Raw genomic sequence first — 18,622 nt, 5'->3', positions numbered from 1 at the left:
ACTACCTTAAAAGTATTGCTTAATTTAACAGACCTGTGTGTGTGCGTTTTATATCACTAGTGCAGTGTCCGTTATCGGAGCATAATAAGCCCTGCCCGCGTGAGGTGCGCCGCTTCCCGCTCCCGCTGTTCTGTAGTTTATTAAAAGTTTATTAATTCTGAATGTGTCGCGTCTCCCATGTCCATCTATATTGCACCAAATGCGACACTGCACTCCCAGTGAAGTCGATTGGATAAACGGTTCTCGAAATAATAAAAATGCAAACGGACATACCGACACATAGAGAATACTGCCTTTATTAGAGAGAAGAATATGTTCAGCACCCTCTCTCCGAAGCTCAAAAAATGGTATTCGGACCAGCCCTAAAAAATAGATAGGCTTACCGTATCAATCAGTTGAACAATCTTCTTAAGCTCTAAAATCCACTTTTGGTCACAGACGCAAGTTAGATGACAGATTCTTCCTCCCGTCTTCATGTGAGGTTAACATTTTCTGCTGCGTCACAGGAAACTCATGTTTGAAAGACGCTCACAAAAGCTAACACGAACCAAAGCTCAAAAAAGTTCAAATATTAATCACAAATTCACAGAAACTGTTTATATTGATTAAAGGAATAATTATTCTTCAGACCCGCTGACAAATGAAGTTTGCCTGTACTGTCTGTTCACGTCACATCTGATCTGAATTGAGCGTGAAAAAAATCAATCCCACAATGCAATGCCTTTACAGTATGATTTTAAAATGGTTTTCCTCCTACTTGAGTGACAGAACTTTTTCTGTACATGTAAATGGTATACTGTCTGATGCCACTCCATTCTTGAATGGTGTTCCCCAGGGCTCTGTCTTAGGTCCACTTTTGTTTTTACTGTACATTACCCCTCTTGGAAAAATTTTGAACCATTTTAACAATGTGTCATACCATTTTTATGCTGATGACATTCAGTTGTATTGCTCGTTTAATGATTCTGAGTTTCACAAACTAACGGATTTATTGGATTGTATTTCTTGTGTCAAATCGTGGCTTGCTAGTAACTGTCTCCAACTAAATTCGGAAAAGACTGAAACCCTGATTGTAGCCCCAGATAATAAATATAAATAATAAAATTCCATCCATCTTTCAACATCTTGGTTCTCTGAGCTCCTCTGTCCAGTCGAGCATCAGAAATCTAGGTGTCTGGTTCAATAATAACCGACTGCAGAACCATACGTCATAGCAGTGTGAGGACGACAGCGCCAGCCAAACAGTCTGGTGCCGGAAGTGGGCGGGGTAGCAGTCTGATGCCGGAAGTGTACGGAGTTCATGTTAGACAGTAAAAGGACAGTACAAGGTTTAACTATGGCGGAGCGCACGGCAGAACAAAGAAAAGAAGAAGAGAAAGAGGTAAAAAGAAGTTCTATCTTTGATGGATGCAACATACTTAACGTTATACGGTTATACAAAACGGCTCTGTACTGAACTGTTTTTTTTAAACGAAGTATTTAGAAACGAAGTATTTTGTAATTTAATATTTAACAATATCACAGTATCACTTTGTTGGGTTACATATTCATGGTTTGTGATTTATTTTGTTGTTGGCGTTGTATTTTACAGCATTTGTAAAATTTTCTGACCATGATAATTGCATTAATTGTATTTCATTTCACCTATAGATGCACATAACGATTCAGAGAGGGTCAGCGCTACCACGTTTGGACCAATGCACAACATGTTGCAGAAATTTTCACTGCCCATTTTGTGAATCCAGTATTTTTAAACCAACAAGACGGGACAAATTGAACAATCATATTAAAATCCACTTCAAAAAGGCTGTTGTTCATGGAGGTATGAACATCTGGAGTTATTTTTAAATATACAGTGGCAATAGATATTATTTTACATTTATGCATTTGGCAGACACTTTTATCCAAAGCGAATTGCATTGCATTTCAAGGTACACATATTTAATAGTAGTCCCTTTGGAATTAGATGGTTTTCTGCATGATTTAGCCACAAAATATAAATGTATCTTCATTAACTTCTAAAGGTTGCAAAAACAATGTACACTGAAACTTGAGCAAACAAAAAACAAAGAATTATATATTTGTGTATTTGTATTTTGTTATAATAATATTTCATATCTATGAATGCATCCCAGTAAACATTTAAACCCAAAACAGGGATAAGTTTGAGTAGGGTTGGAGTTACACTCTGAAGCACAGGAACTGAGTGTTTCCTTTTTTTCCCGTCATATTTCATATTTCACATTTCACAGTTGTGGATTGGGCTGCAGACAATCTCTTCATTTCCACTGTCTCTACTGTACAGCCACAATTCTGAGGAGAGATGATTTTCGTAATAATTTAGAAATATGTAAAGGGAAGCCGCTGTCCACTACCACTAGTGCAACATTTATCATGAATCTTATGGTCATGGATCATGGTTTTATATGTTCATTGTAATTCGATTTTTTTTCTTAAATGGTTTTCTTAGTGTGACCTTGTCATAATGCACAAATTTTATCACTCTTTAGTAAGTGACCTCCAGGGTCCTGCAGAGAATTTTGATGGGGAGGTCAACCTGGAAAAGTTTTGGGAGGCCATGTCCTGTGATATGATTGGTCGTGGATTTGTTGCAAGTATGAACACAGTGCTTTATACACTATTGGAAAGCATGTTAAAATGCGACATAATACAATGTTTTTTGTTTGGTTTTTTTTGGTGGTTTTTAGGTGGTAGACACAATCCATGTGCGGTATCACCAACATACCATTTTTGGGCTCCTTGGATAGGGAAGGCCACACGGCGTTCAGACTCTGTACTAAACACAGAGTTTGAAAAAATTCATGTTTCGAAGTCTGTATCTGAAATTTCTGAAATTATGGTTACAGAGGACAGACTCAGAGAACAACTATACAAACAAAAGGTAGGGTTTGTTAGTCAAAAACACTCGACTGTGTTGTGTTTTTTCAAGACTATATATTTTGTTAGGTTGGGGTCATTCGGAAGTTATGTAAAGAGTGTGGCTTGGACTCCAATGGATCCCGCAGTGATCTTCTTCTGAGGTTGTCAAATGAAATGAAATCCAGACAAACGTATGACAAAATCTTTGACAAAATCTGGGGGGCCTCTGGTAAGTTTAAGTTGTCTTGCACATAATATTTTCAATTGCAATCTAGTTAATGTCTAGTTAGAAACAAAACAAACTAATTTTATACTTTGATTTACTCATTGGATGTGATTTAATATCTTGTTTTTTAGGAGGCTGGGCAGTGATTATGTGCCCATGTGGGATTGTTTACAGTATCAAATGCAATCTCCGAGCTGAGAACCCTCGAGACTTTGCAGACTTACTATTATCCTGGAAGCATATGCCAAATGTCATAATTTATGACTTTGCACGTGGTCTTGCAACTCACTTGAATTTAAGGGCATCAGAAAAACGAAAAAAATCTCTCCATTTGAAGGTCGCTTGGCAGAACCCACTCAATCCAACATCGAATTGGCCAAATGTGGACAGCTTAAAGTGTCGTTACCTTGGCTCAGCTGAACACTAAGAAGACAGAGCCAGACCTTAATGGTCACCCAGTGACGGGTTCATCGGATCACTATGTGCTGTATGATCGGTTTCATGAAGCCAATACAAAAGACAGCAAAGATGTGTTGAGGAAGCTCACTCTAGTACCTCAATTGGCTGGCAAAGTGAACAGCCAGGTTGCAGAGCAACTATTCGCAAAGATGAAAAAAAAAACTACTTTTTGAACATGTCTTTGCCATCGACCCATCTCTTTCAAATGAGGAACATCACTATAATGAAAAGAAAAACAACAAATTGCTGGAAAGATTAAAGAAGACATTTGGGGGCATGATGGTGAAAAATGTGTACGGACAAGCTGTGTTTGGTAAATTACCTTCGTTTTTTTTGTTTTTTCATATTAACCTACTAATATTTGTAGATAGACATTAAAATATCCTATGTTATAATATTTTAATGGAACGTTTCGACCCTGCAGGTTTTGCCTGAAGAAGACCCAGCAGGGTCGAAACGTTGCATTTTTTATTAAATATGGGAGCAAAGAGCAGTGTTGCGGACATTACATTTTTTTCACTTTATTCGTTTCTTTTGTCCTGCACCTGCCAGAAGGTCGGATGTGCACACAATTACTTTTTTACTAATATTGTAATGGTCCACTAACCACTGATGAATTGACTTCAGTACAGTTCAATTCAATACCCCTTTAACTCTCTTAAACAGGTAATCCTTGTTTCTCCCATGAGGAAGCAGGTGGGACTGATGTTGTGATGGAGGACAGTACCCCGGCTGCTACAATGGTTACAACTGGTGGTGAGTGTTTTCATTCAGGGGTTAAATGGTGGTAACACACTTTTGAAACTATGTGGTGTATTTTTTGTGTGTTTATAATTTATTTCCAAAATGTCTTCGCTGCAACAGGAATGGTTTGTGGCATTAAACACTTGTCTGCCAGTAGAAGTTGTTGGGATTTCCATCAAACTGAATGTAATTTTGGTCTCTTTATCTTAATCTGTGGTAAAGCTTGACCAGATTTTGAGTAAAAATGACAGAGATGAGACAATTGCTCAAGTTGGAAGCATTAAACTGCAGCGAAAAGATTTCTTGACCTTGGGCCTCAATGCAGCGCTTGAGGCAACAGTAAGTGGACAGACAATGATTTAAAAAATAGAAAAATTGACCATACAGCCAATATATTTTTTTTAGTAATTAACTAATGTTATGTTATTATATAACTAATATATACTATATTTAAAAACAGATTGCAAACAGCTGTCTTGATGTGATCGTCATGGTGGCTAAGGAAAAGGTATTTTTGCCTACAACTATATAACTCATGATCACCTGGAGACGTAATTGTGTTTTTGTAATGGATGTGCAATTGAATGCTATGCTTAGGGAACAGATGTGTTTGCTGCAGATTCCTATGTTGTAGTTACCTGGCTACCACCACTTGATTTGGACCCATTTTTATCGTTTCCAGTAAGTCCATCAAGTTGTATTTATCTAAAACTGGAACAGTTATAAATGCAGTTACAACAAATGAATGAATCTTATGTTCCCCCAAGGATAACATAGGATCCAAGGATTACATTCTGCTCCCTGCTTGGATGCCAGGACACTGGATGCTATGTGTATGTTGTTCTCTTCATTTTTGGGTGAACTAACTCTTTAAGATTAAAGTGATATTAGGATTCAATATACTAACAACTGTATTTCACAGGTTCTGAAGCCTAAAAACAAGGCTATGTACGGGATTGGTGATGTAAAATATGTGACTGTCTTCAGGTTGCACTTACAAATATAAATATTATGTTCAGAGTTCGCAGTTCAAGGTTTGCTGTTCATTGATGTTCACTGCTGTTTGTTCAGGGCATGATGTTCATTTGCATGATGTTCTGCGTGCTGTTTTTTATATTCTAAATTTGAAATGTTGTTTTTGCAATTCAGTCAGGGGTAATTGTTTTGCTTTAGAACGAATAAACTTGGCTCCTTTTTCCAATTTTTATGGTTATAATATATTCAAATATTTTTGTTTGATTTTGTTGCAGTAAATTGACAAACAGAATCGCTCCAGGACCATGGAAGCTGATCAAGAACAAGATTAGTTGTATTAGGCTTTCAAAAAACATAAGCTACTTATATAGATTGTGTTTTCATATGTTTGTCACATCCTTTCCAGGAATAACTTAATGATAATTGCATTGTTTTAGAATGTTCCACAACAGTTGACCGGCTCTGTGGACTGTGGGATCTTCATGCTGATGGTGAGAAACAAGGGAAAGTTGGGAAATCATAAGAATGAAAACATGAAATGGTTGCCTGAACTTGATTGATTTCCTTTTTTGGGGGAATATCAGTATGCTCTGCACATGGTCTTTGAGGCACCCTTTGATTTTACAGCTGTAAGTCTTTGTTAAAAAAATTAATTTTAACTAGATAATTGATCATTGTCACTTCCGGTGAGAGTACGCTGTGCGCGCCTTGCTGCCGCTTCTCGCTGGAACTTTTTGTTTGTTTGTTTTGAACACTGCTTTGTTTCGCGTCTACCGTGTCATCTCCCTGCTGAACTGGACGTTTGCTTGGACTTTATTGCTGTCACGACTCACTTCTTCTGGATCTTATTTCGGATACAACGCAGACACGGACTTATTCGAATACAACACAGACACGCTGTAAATTTTGTCTGTCTGTTATGAACACTGCTGTGTTTCGTGTCTATCGTGTTATCATCTTCCCTGCTGAACTGGACGTTTCCTTGGACTTTATTGATTGTCACTTTCTTCTGGATATTATTTTGGATACAACGCAGACACTGACAACTCTTCAACTCATCACTGGCATTCATCCAACTCACACTACTCATCTGCTGTTTGCCGATCCTCGCACTACTCCACTGTACCTTCTACATAGGTGGCCGGTGAGTCTCCACTCCCTCGCTTATCTATCGTGGACAGTCTTTTGGATGGTTGGTTACCCCCAGTCATTCAATTTATCTGAAAGGTCGTCATGCTGTGTTGATCGTGCACAATTAGCAACGAGAGTAGCTGCTACTGCTTCTTTCTTGCATTTTTTGCAATGAAAGTACGTTTTCCAACTGCCAGTGATGTTGTGTTGTCCCGCGGTCTGAATATGCATATTATTTGCAACATCTCTGCACTGCTTGGAGTTTTAACTCTGGGTTTATTGCTCAACTGTGTACCTATGGCTCTCAACTATTCATTACTCCAACTGCGTAGCCTGAAATCTCATCCTCGTCTTGATGCGGCTACATACAGACTCTGCACGGAGCTCGGGGTTGCTAGGCGACCGCGCTATGTACATCGTTCCTGTCGTCGCCATTTCTCATCGCGCTGCCCATCGTCGTTAGCCATTCCTTCCATCTGGTCGAACAGATCGGATATCTGTAATTCTATGCTGCCGTCTTCTCACCGTGGTATACATCTTACCTCACTAATAACGGTTTCCTGTGATCTGTCTCTGACTAATCCATATAACTTTACACGCAATAATTGCGCGCTCGATCCTGCAGTTGCGCTGTTTAACTGTCGGTCTCTCACAGATAAGGCTACTGTTTTGTGCTCACTACTAACTGAGAAACACTTTGACTTTTTGCTCCTCACTGAAACATGGCAAACTCCTAATGACTATTTCCACCTTAATCTACTCACTCCCTCTGGATACAGCTACTTGGCCAAACCTCGTCTGACATCAAGGGGTGGTGGCCTGGCTGCTGTTTATCGCAACAGCATTTCTGTCAAAACTATTGACTTTCATGTGACTTCAACCTTTGAATATTTAGTTCTCAAAGTTTCTGGCACATCTCCAATGCTCTTGATTCTCCTGTATCGTCCACCTAAATCTATGTCAAACTTTTTCAGTGAACTGCATGAACTGTTAACCCTTTCATCTGTCTTATCTCAATGTGTTATATTACTTGGTGACTTTAATATACACGTTGATACCGATTGTGCTGAATCACGTGAACTCTTGTCAGTATTTGAATGTTTCAATCTTGTACAACATGTCGATTTTGCTACACACTCAAAAGGTCACACACTTGATCTCGTCTGCACTACTGGTTTACATAATGTTTCCGTGCTTGGTTCTCAGATTGGACTGTCTGATCACCACCTCGTTGAACTAAAATGTGAAATGCCTCTTCCCCGCCTCAGGGTGAAATCCACTATAACATACCGTAACCAAAATTCTCTTGATCCTATACTGTTTTCTGAATCTGTACAAACTCATCTCTCTGACATCACTGAACACACAAGCTCACTTGATATCCTTACCAAATATAATGCCTGCATTTCCACTGCCCTCAACATCCACGCCCCTCTTAACCCTCTGAGGTCTGAGGGGTTTTTGGGGTCCTTGAGATGTTCTGACATGCCCTGACATTTGTGCTTTTTTCAGTTGCTTATAAACATATTAATGGCAAAGGTATAATTACACTCTATTTAGCACAAACAGGGCTACCATAATATGTGAGCAACATGCATGTACATGTTTGTATTTTTGAGAGAATAATGTTTATGCATGGTTATTGAAAAAACTAAAAACTAAAGTTTCTGAAATAAGGCCACAAAACACATACTAAATACGTGTCAATAAGACTTTTGACTAATGGATGTCTTTGCCTAGAGTTTTTTCTTCAAAATGATGTGAAAATCATCCTGCCCTTATCATTCACATAACACAATACATTGATTTAAATCTTGTAAAACACTTTTTGTTTGTAAAGGCAATATGCGCAAGGGGCGTCAACCATTCAACAGCATCATGCATATGTAGTGGTTCACACCTCAGGAGACAATGGGGCCCGCATACTTAATGAGCCATTCATTCAGGTGTGTCACCTATAGCCACAAGAAAGAATGCAAGAGCAATATATATACAGTATATATATATATATATATATATATATATATATATATATATATATATATATATATATATTCTACCAAATTGGTTCACAGTTGGAAGCATGTCAATTTTTTTTTTTTTCACAAATTTTGCTTGCAAATTGTATAATGTCCAAGGAAAACATGTCTATTAATTGTGCAGTTAATTCTCATACTGTATTTTCAGTTTTGGAATATGTATCCTCTCCCCAAATTTGTCAATAATAAAACACAATAAAAATTATTTAAAGAAAATGCTTATATTTACCTTTTAAAATTTGTTTACATCTACCTTGTAAATATATATATTTTTTATTAAAAAGGTTACAATTACAACAACAATTGAAGTGTAATCTTTCTTTGTAAAAACTAAAGTATACATTTTATCATACATATTTCAAACTTCGAATATAGCCTACATTGACAAAACATACTATATTTAACATATTAGCAAAAATTGGCAAACAAAAGCTTATTTGAGGTGGCAGATATTTTACAGTAAAAATGTGTAATCTATCCAAAACTAATCAACGAAATGTTGTCTTTCATATGTCTGTAACATAGGTCTTTCGTTTTTATTATAAGGAATATAAATGTTAATTTGCAGTTTAATACGTTGCTTATACAAATACATTTTATTTCAACATATTTCAATCGATTTGACTCAGTATAGCAAAATAGTTTGCTAAAAGCAGATCATTTATTCACACACAGAAACGCAATTCAAATTTAAACCGTCTTTTTGCGAGTTGTGGTAAACAGCGCATCTCTGCGTTCATTCATTTACACAGAAACGCGATTTACTTGAGAATGAAAAAAAAAACTTACTACATTATTCCATCCGTTGCTCCTCGAAATACCAGCACTTCTGAGGTAAGTTTTCCATTATTATTATTCCTCACAGCGCTGCGAGACAGTGTAGACAAGTACACTTATCTGAATAAACTTGATGTGTTTTCTCGAGCTGATATGTGGGCGTTCACAGTTTGTATGGGATCGTCTCAGTCATTTGCGTTTGAATAGCGCGCGCTCTCCGTGGGCGGGGCCGATTATAACGTAATGAGATGAGATGAGCTCGACTGGAATCGCTCTCTTTTAATACAGATTTCACAAGATGAGGATATTTGTTTTTTATATAAATTACTTCATTTAAAAGACGAGAATTCAAGCTTCATGCCTGTGTCTTTGTATGCCTGTTTGACTGAGTATTCTATGGAGCGAAATATGTGCCATAATTTAACAAACAAATCCAGCATTTTGCAAACAAACTCAATCTACTTTGCAAAGGAAAACTAGACTCGCAAACAAACTCAATCTACTTCGCAAAGGAAAACTCGACTCGCAAACAAACTCGATCCGCTTTGCAAAGGAAATCTCGACTCGCAAACAAAAAGAAACCAATGTGCAAGCACAAAGGTCACAAATGCGTCCAGGCAGATTTTCTCACAAATGCGTCCAGGCAGATTTTCTCACAAATGCGTGCAGGCAGATTTTCTCACAAATGCGTCCTGGCAGATTTTCTCACAAATGCGTCCAGGCAGATTTTCTCACAAATGCAGTTGAGCAACTTCCTCCTCTAAAACAGTAGATGGCGCTAAACTATAGGCTAATTTAGCGCTAGTCTCCCAGGAGAAGCACTGATTTGAAACTTGCCTTTGCCTACAGCTGAGGAAAATGACCGGTGAACGGGTGTGTTTCTGTCTTATTTGATCTATAATTAACCTTTTTGAGGTTTTCTCTTGCCAAACGTTTATTGCATATCTAGACAGAAATCCACATTAGCACCATAAATTAGTGATTATGTCTACACTTGAACGAATCTATTTCTTTCGTTCTCCATAAATGAATGAGAACATTTCATTTAATTGAGCGGCGGGTTTCATTTGTGTGTCCAAAATAATAATTTGGGCACTGCATAGGCTACGTCACAGGCAAGATAAGAAACAATTGTATATTGTTTTTTTTGTTTGTTTGTTTTTTTTTTTTGCATTAATTATTTTATTACATTAATTGTTAAGCTGACTGAATTCCAACTAGGCTAAATAAATAAATAAGTGGGAGCCTCCTTTCAATTAAATTAAATGTTCTCATTAATTTATGGAGAACGAAAGAAATAGATTCATTCAAGTGTAGACATAATCACTAATTTAGTAATTTCGCATGAGTCCGATGCAGAAAAAAATGACAAAAAGCAACAAGATGGCAGAGCTTTCAGCTTATAGATTCCCCGATCCTAGAGTGAAGTGCTACTAAGTGCTAATGTGGATTTCTGTCTAGATATGCAATAAACGTTTGGCAAGAGAAAACCTCAAAAAGGTTAATTATAGATCAAATAAGACAGAAACACACCCGTTCACCGGTCATTTTCCTCAGCTGTAGGCAAAGGCAAGTTTCAAATCAGTGCTTCTCCTGGGAGACTAGCACTAAATTAGCCTATAGTTTAGCGCCATCTACTGTTTTAGAAGAGGAAGTTGCTCAACTGCATTTGTGAGAAAATCTGCCTGGACGCATTCGTGAGAAAATCTGCCAGGACACATTTGTGAGAAAATCTGCCTGCACGCATTTGTGAGAAAATCTGCCTGCACGCATTTGTGAGAAAATCTGCCTGGACGCATTTGTGACCTTTGTGCTTGCACATTGGTTTCTTTTTGTTTGCGAGTCGAGATTTCCTTTGCAAAGCGGATCGAGTTTGTTTGCGAGTCGAGTTTTCCTTTGCGAAGTAGATTGAGTTTGTTTGCGAGTCGAGTTTTCCTTTGCGAAGTAGATTGAGTTTGTTTGCAAAATGCTGGATTTGTTTGTTAAATTATGGCACATAATTCGCTCCATAGTATTCGCTCAGTTATTGTTCATTTTCGGACGCGTTTCAGAATGGACTTCACTGGCAGAGAGAAGGCAGAACTCGCTTCGTGTTTATTTTTCTTTATTTGGCAAAAAGCACAACACTTTGTTTTTATTGTGAGTATACACAAAAATAATACACATTTAACAGAATCGATTGATGTATGAAACTCCTATGGAAAATCAAAGTCAACAGAGTATTTATGAGTTTCTTTTACATTGATAAAAAAAAAGCGAGCTGGTATCGCCGGCGATACCGTAGACCTCAGGGGGTTAAAAGTAGATTTGTGCCTTCTACGCACACGTCTCCCTGGTTTACCCCAGAACTTCGCAATCTAAAAACAGCTGGTCGTTGTCTTGAACGCCTGTACAGGAAAACTGGTTTAACTGTTCACCTTACTGCTTACAATGACCATATTCAGTTCTACAAATCTGCTATAAATACGGCACGCTCTAGTTACTACTCTACCATCATTAACAATGCATCCTCTCGACCAAAAACACTGTTTTCTATAGTCAACAAACTCACCAACCCTCCTGCACCCGCTATGAGTAACTCCGCAGACCTCTGTGAGTCATTTCTGCACTTTTTTCAAAGTAAGACTGATAGAATTTATTCTCTATTCCCATCCACTGCCTCTACTATTGTTACACATGTCTTCCCCTCCTCTTCTACACCTGGTACTCTCACTGCTTTTGCCCCTCCAACCCCTGCTTATATCTCTGAGCTAATTAACAAAGCTAACTCATCTTCCTGTCATCTTGATCCTGCTCCTACTACTCTACTCAAAAAATGTGCACCCGTTATTTCACCATTGATTTCTCTTCTCATCACTCAACTTCTAAGCACTGGTGTTGTTCCTCTGGAACTTAAAACAGCTGCCGTCACTCCTGTCCTAAAGAAACCTGGCCTCGACCCCTCTGACATGGCCAACTACCGACCTATTTCTAATTTACCATTCCTTTCAAAACTGCTTGAGAAAGTGGTTGCTGCTCAATTTCAAATTCACTTGTCATCCAATAACCTTTATGAATGTTTTCAATCTGGTTTCCGCACCCTTCACAGCACTGAGACTGCACTTCTTAGGGTTGTTAATGATCTCCTTGTGGCCACTGACTCCGGCTCCACCAGTATTCTAATTCTCCTAGACATTTCCTCTGCATTTGATACAATCTCTCATAGTATTCTCATTTCACGACTCTCTGCTCTTGGTATTTCTGGAACTGCCCTATCCTGGTTCACCTCCTACCTGTCTGATCGCCAGCATTACATCTCCATCCGCCAGTCAAAGTCCACTTCTGCCTCTGTCCCGCACGGTGTTCCTCAGGGTTCTGTTCTTGGGCCTCTTCTCTTCATTATCTACATGCTTCCACTAGGTGATATCATTCGTCATCATGGCTTCAAATTCCACTGTTATGCAGACGATAACCAACTATACATCCATTCCCAACGCAATTCTCCTTTCCCAACGCTTTCCATATCAGCTTGTATTGATGAAATAAATGCTTGGATGACCAGTAATTTTCTCAAACTCAACACAGACAAAACAGATTTACTTCTTATTGGTTCACCTCAAACTACATCCCGGGTCTGTGTTGACTATCTCAATATTGCTGGAGTTCCGGTTCAACCTTCCACCACTGTCAAAAACCTGGGTATAATCTTTGATTCCTCTCTTTCCTTTCTTCCTCACATCTCCTCTCTCACTAAATCTGCCTTTTTCCACCTTCGCAATATTGCACGCTTACGTCCATTTCTTACCATCAGTGATGCTGAGACCCTAGTTCATGCTTTCATCAGTTCACGGCTTGACTACTGCAATTCTCTTTTCTATGGCCTACCAAATTCATCATTAAATAAAATTCAATATATCCAGAACTCTGCTGCCCGAGTCCTCACTTACACTAAGAAATCTTCCCACATTACTCCCATCTTACGCAGTCTACATTGGTTACCCATCCGCTACCGCATTCAGTACAAGATACTCCTTATTACATACAAAGCACTCCATGGTCTTGCCCCAAACTATATCTCTGAGCTCATCCACACATACACACCTGTCCGCACACTTAGATCATCTGATACCGGTCTGTTGAAAATCCCACGACACAAACTATCCTCATTTGGTGGAAGGGCTTTTTGCACCGCTGCGCCAACTCTTTGGAATTCAATTCCACAACAAATCCGCAATCTCTCATCACTACAAGATTTCAAAACCCACATTAAAACACATCTTTTTGTCACTTGTTTCCCTGACCCCTGAATGTTCTGATTCTATGTACTATACCTCTACTATGTTATCCTTCACAGTTTATGTGTATCGTCTCTATGTCATGTTTCTATGTTATGTGTATTTGTAATGATTGTAAAGCGACCTTGAGTCCTCAGAAAGGCGCTATATAAAATAAACATATTATTATTTATTATTATTATAATATAATCTATTAAATTGATCTATTAACATTCATTAAAAATGAATTTGTCACAGGAAACATGCTGCCGTTGATGTGCAGGAGCCACCTAAAGCACAAGAAGACACTGAAATCGGTGACAAGGTATGTTTTTATTGTCTCAAACGGGCACATGAAAGAGCATCATTTCAAAACATTAATTTACATGCATCCTGATTAAATCACAATGTATTGTTGAGGACACTTCCAATCTCCCCAGGGACAACAGATGGAAATTAGCTAGCAGCTTACTGTGGTGCAAACCATCTCTTCTCTTGTGAGAATAATTCATTTAAATGAATGAATTATTTCATTCCTTTTTTGTACTCCAGCTCCTTTTTCGCCAGTTCCTTATTCGTCTAACTATTCGTTCCACCTTAAAAATGTACAGGAATTATGAGGCTGTGGACCGGGCAGCATTTTTCATTTAACAGTAAAAATATATACTCCTGTAAAAATGATCTTGTCTGCTTCTATAAATGGTGTAAGCTACGTGGTAAATTCAACCAGAGTACTTATATTGTATTTAAGTTCCATTTCTTACTAAATGTCTTTTTAAAAGTATGGAGAAATTTTATGAGATTTAATGTTATGTCATTTTTGTTCTTTATTAGAAGTTATCCATTACTCCAGTCTAACAGATTAAAGATATATGTATGTATATGTGTGTGTATATATATATATATATATATATATACAGCATACTGGAGGTGACTTAATTATTTCACAAGTTGCATGTAAAGCATGTAAAGGTATAGATAAAATCATTCTTAAAGGAAATCATGCATTACAACATTTTCTGATGTGTTATTTATGAAATATGGTACCCAGAATATGCCCCTCCAAGCAATTTTCTGTGCCGACAAAGCATACTGGAGGTGTCATTACTTCATTATTTCACAAGTTCTCCAAAAAAAGAGCATGTTTGATTTCTGTGGTTATATTGGCTAAATTGATCAATCACTTTTGAAAACCACAAAGAACATTGAACATGACAGAAATGTCCAATGAATAGACTAAATAATTGATTGTGTTTCTTTTGTTTCTGAGAGTACATCTAGCAAAAAAAAAACAAAAAAAAAAAAAAAATATATATATATATCGATTATATTATCGCAGTCATAACGGTAGGCTATTTTTAAAAAAAGTAAAGATGTATGATTAACATACCATAAGTTAGAGCACGAACATATTACATGTAGTACCGTTATGAACAATACCAGTTTTAGTTAACCTTTTTTTAAATGTATTTGCAAAATATTTCAATATGTTTCAGATTAGTTCAGATGAGGAACACGGAGACACAGTCCTAAAGGTAATTAATAAAATCTATGCAATACCATAAAACATTTTATTAAAGAAACAGTGTCAATATTTATTACATTTATAAATCGATTAAATAACAGTATAGCCAACAGTACACATTCAACTTTACCAACTGGCCAACATAGTGAAATTACTTGTTTGTATTTGTTTTATTTGTGTGAATAATATCTCAGACTGCATTAAAGTGTTCTGTTTCTTCTCCTAGATTACTCTGGAAATAGAACATGAAAGTGACATAATGGTAATTATAAGCCTACAAACTTACAAACCTAACAATGTCAGCATTAATTAAATGTATAAAACTAGACCATTGAATTGTAGTGAAATGAAAACACTTTTTTGAGATTTTTTAATGTTAGAAATGCATTTGAATTTATTAATGAAGAAAAACGTTTTGAAGAGGTCTTCTGAAGAGGAAGCAGTTGACATGACCAGGGTATTCGGTTTCAATAGATATTCAGTCTTAGATTGTTATCACAATTGAAGAGTAAAAAGCACACAACTATGTCTCTACAGTGAATATAGAAAGGGTAAACCTAGTTATCCTAGGTACCCATTTCCTATTTCAGATAAAAAAAAATTCTGAATATTACTTCTGTCATAGAACAATCATGCTCCAACGAAGCAAATTACATCAGAAAGTTTTAATGAGATGTTGATGCTTAACTGTGAATGTTAATCGATGGCAATATTCAAAAGATCAAGGTTAAATGACCGACATTTGCAACTCAAATGAGATTTTATTTTAGTAATACATATTTTTATCATCATAAAACAGAGTTCTACACATGCAAAGGACGAACTAGACCAACGATGCATGGCACAGGACATAGATGCTTGTTGCTACCAAATGACCAGAAATAAGTCATTTATTATTATTATTATGTTTTATATGTAATATGACAATATTTGTTTGTGTGTGTGTGGGGTGGGGTGGGGGGTTACATTTTGTGTGTATGTCACAACGTGTGTATGTTACCTTTTAACGGAACGATAAACAGTCATTTAAAAAATGTGGCCTGGATTCAGTGCAACACATGTGCTGGATGGCTCCATAATGACTGCGCAGGTGTTGGTAATGTCGACTCTGATAGCCGCTTCTACTGTGGATGCAAAATGCAATATCCCCATCCATTTGTAAGGTCAGTTAGCACACGAAAAAAACAAACAGATAATACACTTTTGAGAGTAAATATGCTAAATAAATACATCTTCTTTTTATTTATATATTTATTTGCAGAACCAGAAGAGTAATCAGAACGGGATAGGTAGCAGATGTACTAACCGATGACGAAATAAAGGTATGCCTCATTTTTTTGGGGTGATTAAGTTAAAAACATTGATAACGACAGCCTCAGACCACAGTCACACGTAATATAATTTGCACTAATAATATATTGCGTTGTGCCATTTCAATTTTATAACAATCTCACAATTCATTTAAACAAAAGCAAACTTTAATTATTTTGAGGGGTTACAAATGTCAAAAATGCCATTTAAAAAGGGAAAATAAATTTAAATGGATAAATCTTGAAAGCATGTTACAAGTTATTTAGTGTGTCTTGATAACCAGTGTTCTAATTTTTCTGTTTGTTATGCATTTATTAAATTATATATACATTTATACATATACAATTATACATTTGACCCAAAGTTCAAGTATCGGAGAGATTATTTTATTTCTGTTTTTAATGAAGAACCGGTATTATTATTATTATTATTGAATATATAGTTAAACTAATGTGCACAATGCTTATATAAACTGACACGTTTAACCCAATAACAGACTGAAGCTTTAGCAGAACGCATTAAAGGTGCTCTGGATAAAGAGGATGCACATCATATTTTGTTTGTCCTTGAAGTGCTACTACCAGAGGTAAGATCATTTGACCACACATAATTACTTTGTATGTTCTGATTATATTTGCTGTCAGTGAACATAGAAAGTTTATTCTGTGTATTTATTCTCTTTATTGTTTTAAAGCTTACCACAGTAATTCTGATTAAGCTTGAAGAATTTAATCGATTTCAAGCAGAAAGATGTTTCACCACTGGATTATCCCGTTATTTGCAGGTAAGAAGAATATGATATAGCCTATTAACACCCATGTCCATTATAGTTTCATGACAACTCATTATAATCGGTGCCATAGATTCGTTGTCTGGGTGAAATATGATATATCTTTTTAAATGATCAGATGGCTTCTGGACATGACTGCGCACAAGACGTTTGGACTTCGGTTATTATTGATTTATTGACTTGTTTGTTCATAAAAGATTGTGACTGTTAATTGTTTTACATGTTCAATATATTTGTTTTATTTGTAATAAATGATTATGGCAGTGCAGTATTGTCTTAAAGCTGCCGTCGGCAAAATTTTTTTGATCATATTCAGTGAAATTGACACTATAATCCGACAGAACAACATAAATAAGGTGGTTTTAGAAAAAAACCCGAGCTTCTAACTCCACCTGGAGCGTGTTATTTGTTTTGCAAAAATCCACCGCTCCCGCTTCATCAGGTCCAATCAGCGCAGGGGGGTGTGAGATCTGACTGTCAATCACAGGTCGTCCACACACCACAGATCCCCCCTCACTCGCGCACGTTAATATCACATGCACACGCCACGCCTGAAGTTCGCCTGGAGATTGCATGAAGCGTGATGGCGGAGAGAAAATCTACTAACAAGCTTCCAATTCCTCGGTTATTGCTATCTATGGATAGATTAGCCAGGGCAGCCTACCTCCGAGTCCATGGTGTTGATAGATGCTGAAGAGACGGACGCGTTCACAGTACACACGCACACGCAAAATCAGGTACACACGCACAGTGACGCACTGACGAGCACGACCTCGATGGGAGGGTGCTCGCTGGTAGTGGGGAGAGGCATGAGAGTTGTAAACATTCAAAATTTTGGCTAATCGACCCAATCTGCCAGACTTGCCGACGGCAGCTTTAATTATTCTTTATTGCTTAAGAAGTGGTTAGGTATATCGCTGGTTTGAGGTGATAAATATTCTACAAAAGTGTCGTCTTTCTGGCTCCTTCAGACACAGAAACCGCTGATTAAAGAGATTCATATACGCTGTGTGTGCATACTCTTCAGTGAAAGTTTATCTAGCCCTGTACAGCCTCCTTTTTTAACATATGAAATCATTAATTACACAGTCGGCATATTCAGGTTACCATATTTCAGCAATAACACATCAGAAAATGTTGTAATGCAGGATTTCGTTCAAGAATGAACTTATCTATACCTCTACGTGCTCGTTTTTTTGAGAATTTGTGAAATAATAAAGTAATGACATCTACAGTATGCTTTGTAGGCACATAAAGTTGCATGTTCTGGGTAACATATTTCAACAATAACACATCAGAAAATGGATTAAAATGTGTTTGTGTGTATTATATATATATATATATATATATATATATATATATATTAGGCCTATATAAATTATATATATATATATATATATATATATATATATATATATATATATATATATATATATATATATAAATATACATACATATATCTTTAATCTGTTAGACTGGAGTAATGGATAACTTCTAATAAAGAACAAAAAT

At 36.9% G+C, this 18,622-nt stretch overlaps 1 protein-coding gene across 2 annotated transcripts; it reads left to right on the top strand.

Annotated features, from left to right (window-relative positions):
- Window positions 1-1,293: 1,293 nt before the first annotated feature.
- Window positions 1,294-18,371, top strand: LOC309493760 (HMG domain-containing protein 3-like). 2 transcript variants are annotated; one of them, XM_082162994.1, is made up of 19 exons: window positions 1,300-1,381; window positions 1,651-1,822; window positions 2,511-2,615; window positions 2,709-2,902; window positions 2,968-3,109; window positions 3,238-3,878; window positions 4,232-4,321; window positions 4,532-4,648; window positions 4,770-4,817; window positions 4,907-4,990; window positions 5,077-5,775; window positions 13,743-13,809; window positions 14,981-15,019; window positions 15,236-15,271; window positions 16,060-16,172; window positions 16,271-16,331; window positions 16,817-16,906; window positions 17,015-17,104; window positions 17,229-18,371. In XM_082162994.1, exons 1-6 carry the CDS (start codon window positions 1,301-1,303, stop codon window positions 3,531-3,533), a joined length of 990 nt encoding a protein of 329 aa, XP_082019120.1. In that variant the 5' UTR covers window position 1,300; the 3' UTR covers window positions 3,534-3,878; window positions 4,232-4,321; window positions 4,532-4,648; window positions 4,770-4,817; window positions 4,907-4,990; window positions 5,077-5,775; window positions 13,743-13,809; window positions 14,981-15,019; window positions 15,236-15,271; window positions 16,060-16,172; window positions 16,271-16,331; window positions 16,817-16,906; window positions 17,015-17,104; window positions 17,229-18,371. The 2 variants fall into 2 exon arrangements, 1 of the variants encoding a protein (XP_082019120.1); XR_014204046.1 differs by lacking the exon at window positions 4,532-4,648 and having other exon boundaries at window positions 1,294-1,381.
- The last annotated feature ends 251 nt before the right edge of the window (window positions 18,372-18,622 follow it).

The sequence above is a fragment of the Leuciscus leuciscus genome (assembly GCF_965113295.1).
Source record: "Leuciscus leuciscus genome assembly, chromosome: 1".
NCBI lineage: Eukaryota > Metazoa > Chordata > Actinopteri > Cypriniformes > Leuciscidae > Leuciscus > Leuciscus leuciscus.
The sequence above is the reverse complement of the archived record's forward strand: the minus strand, read 5'-3'. Positions and strand labels throughout refer to the sequence as shown.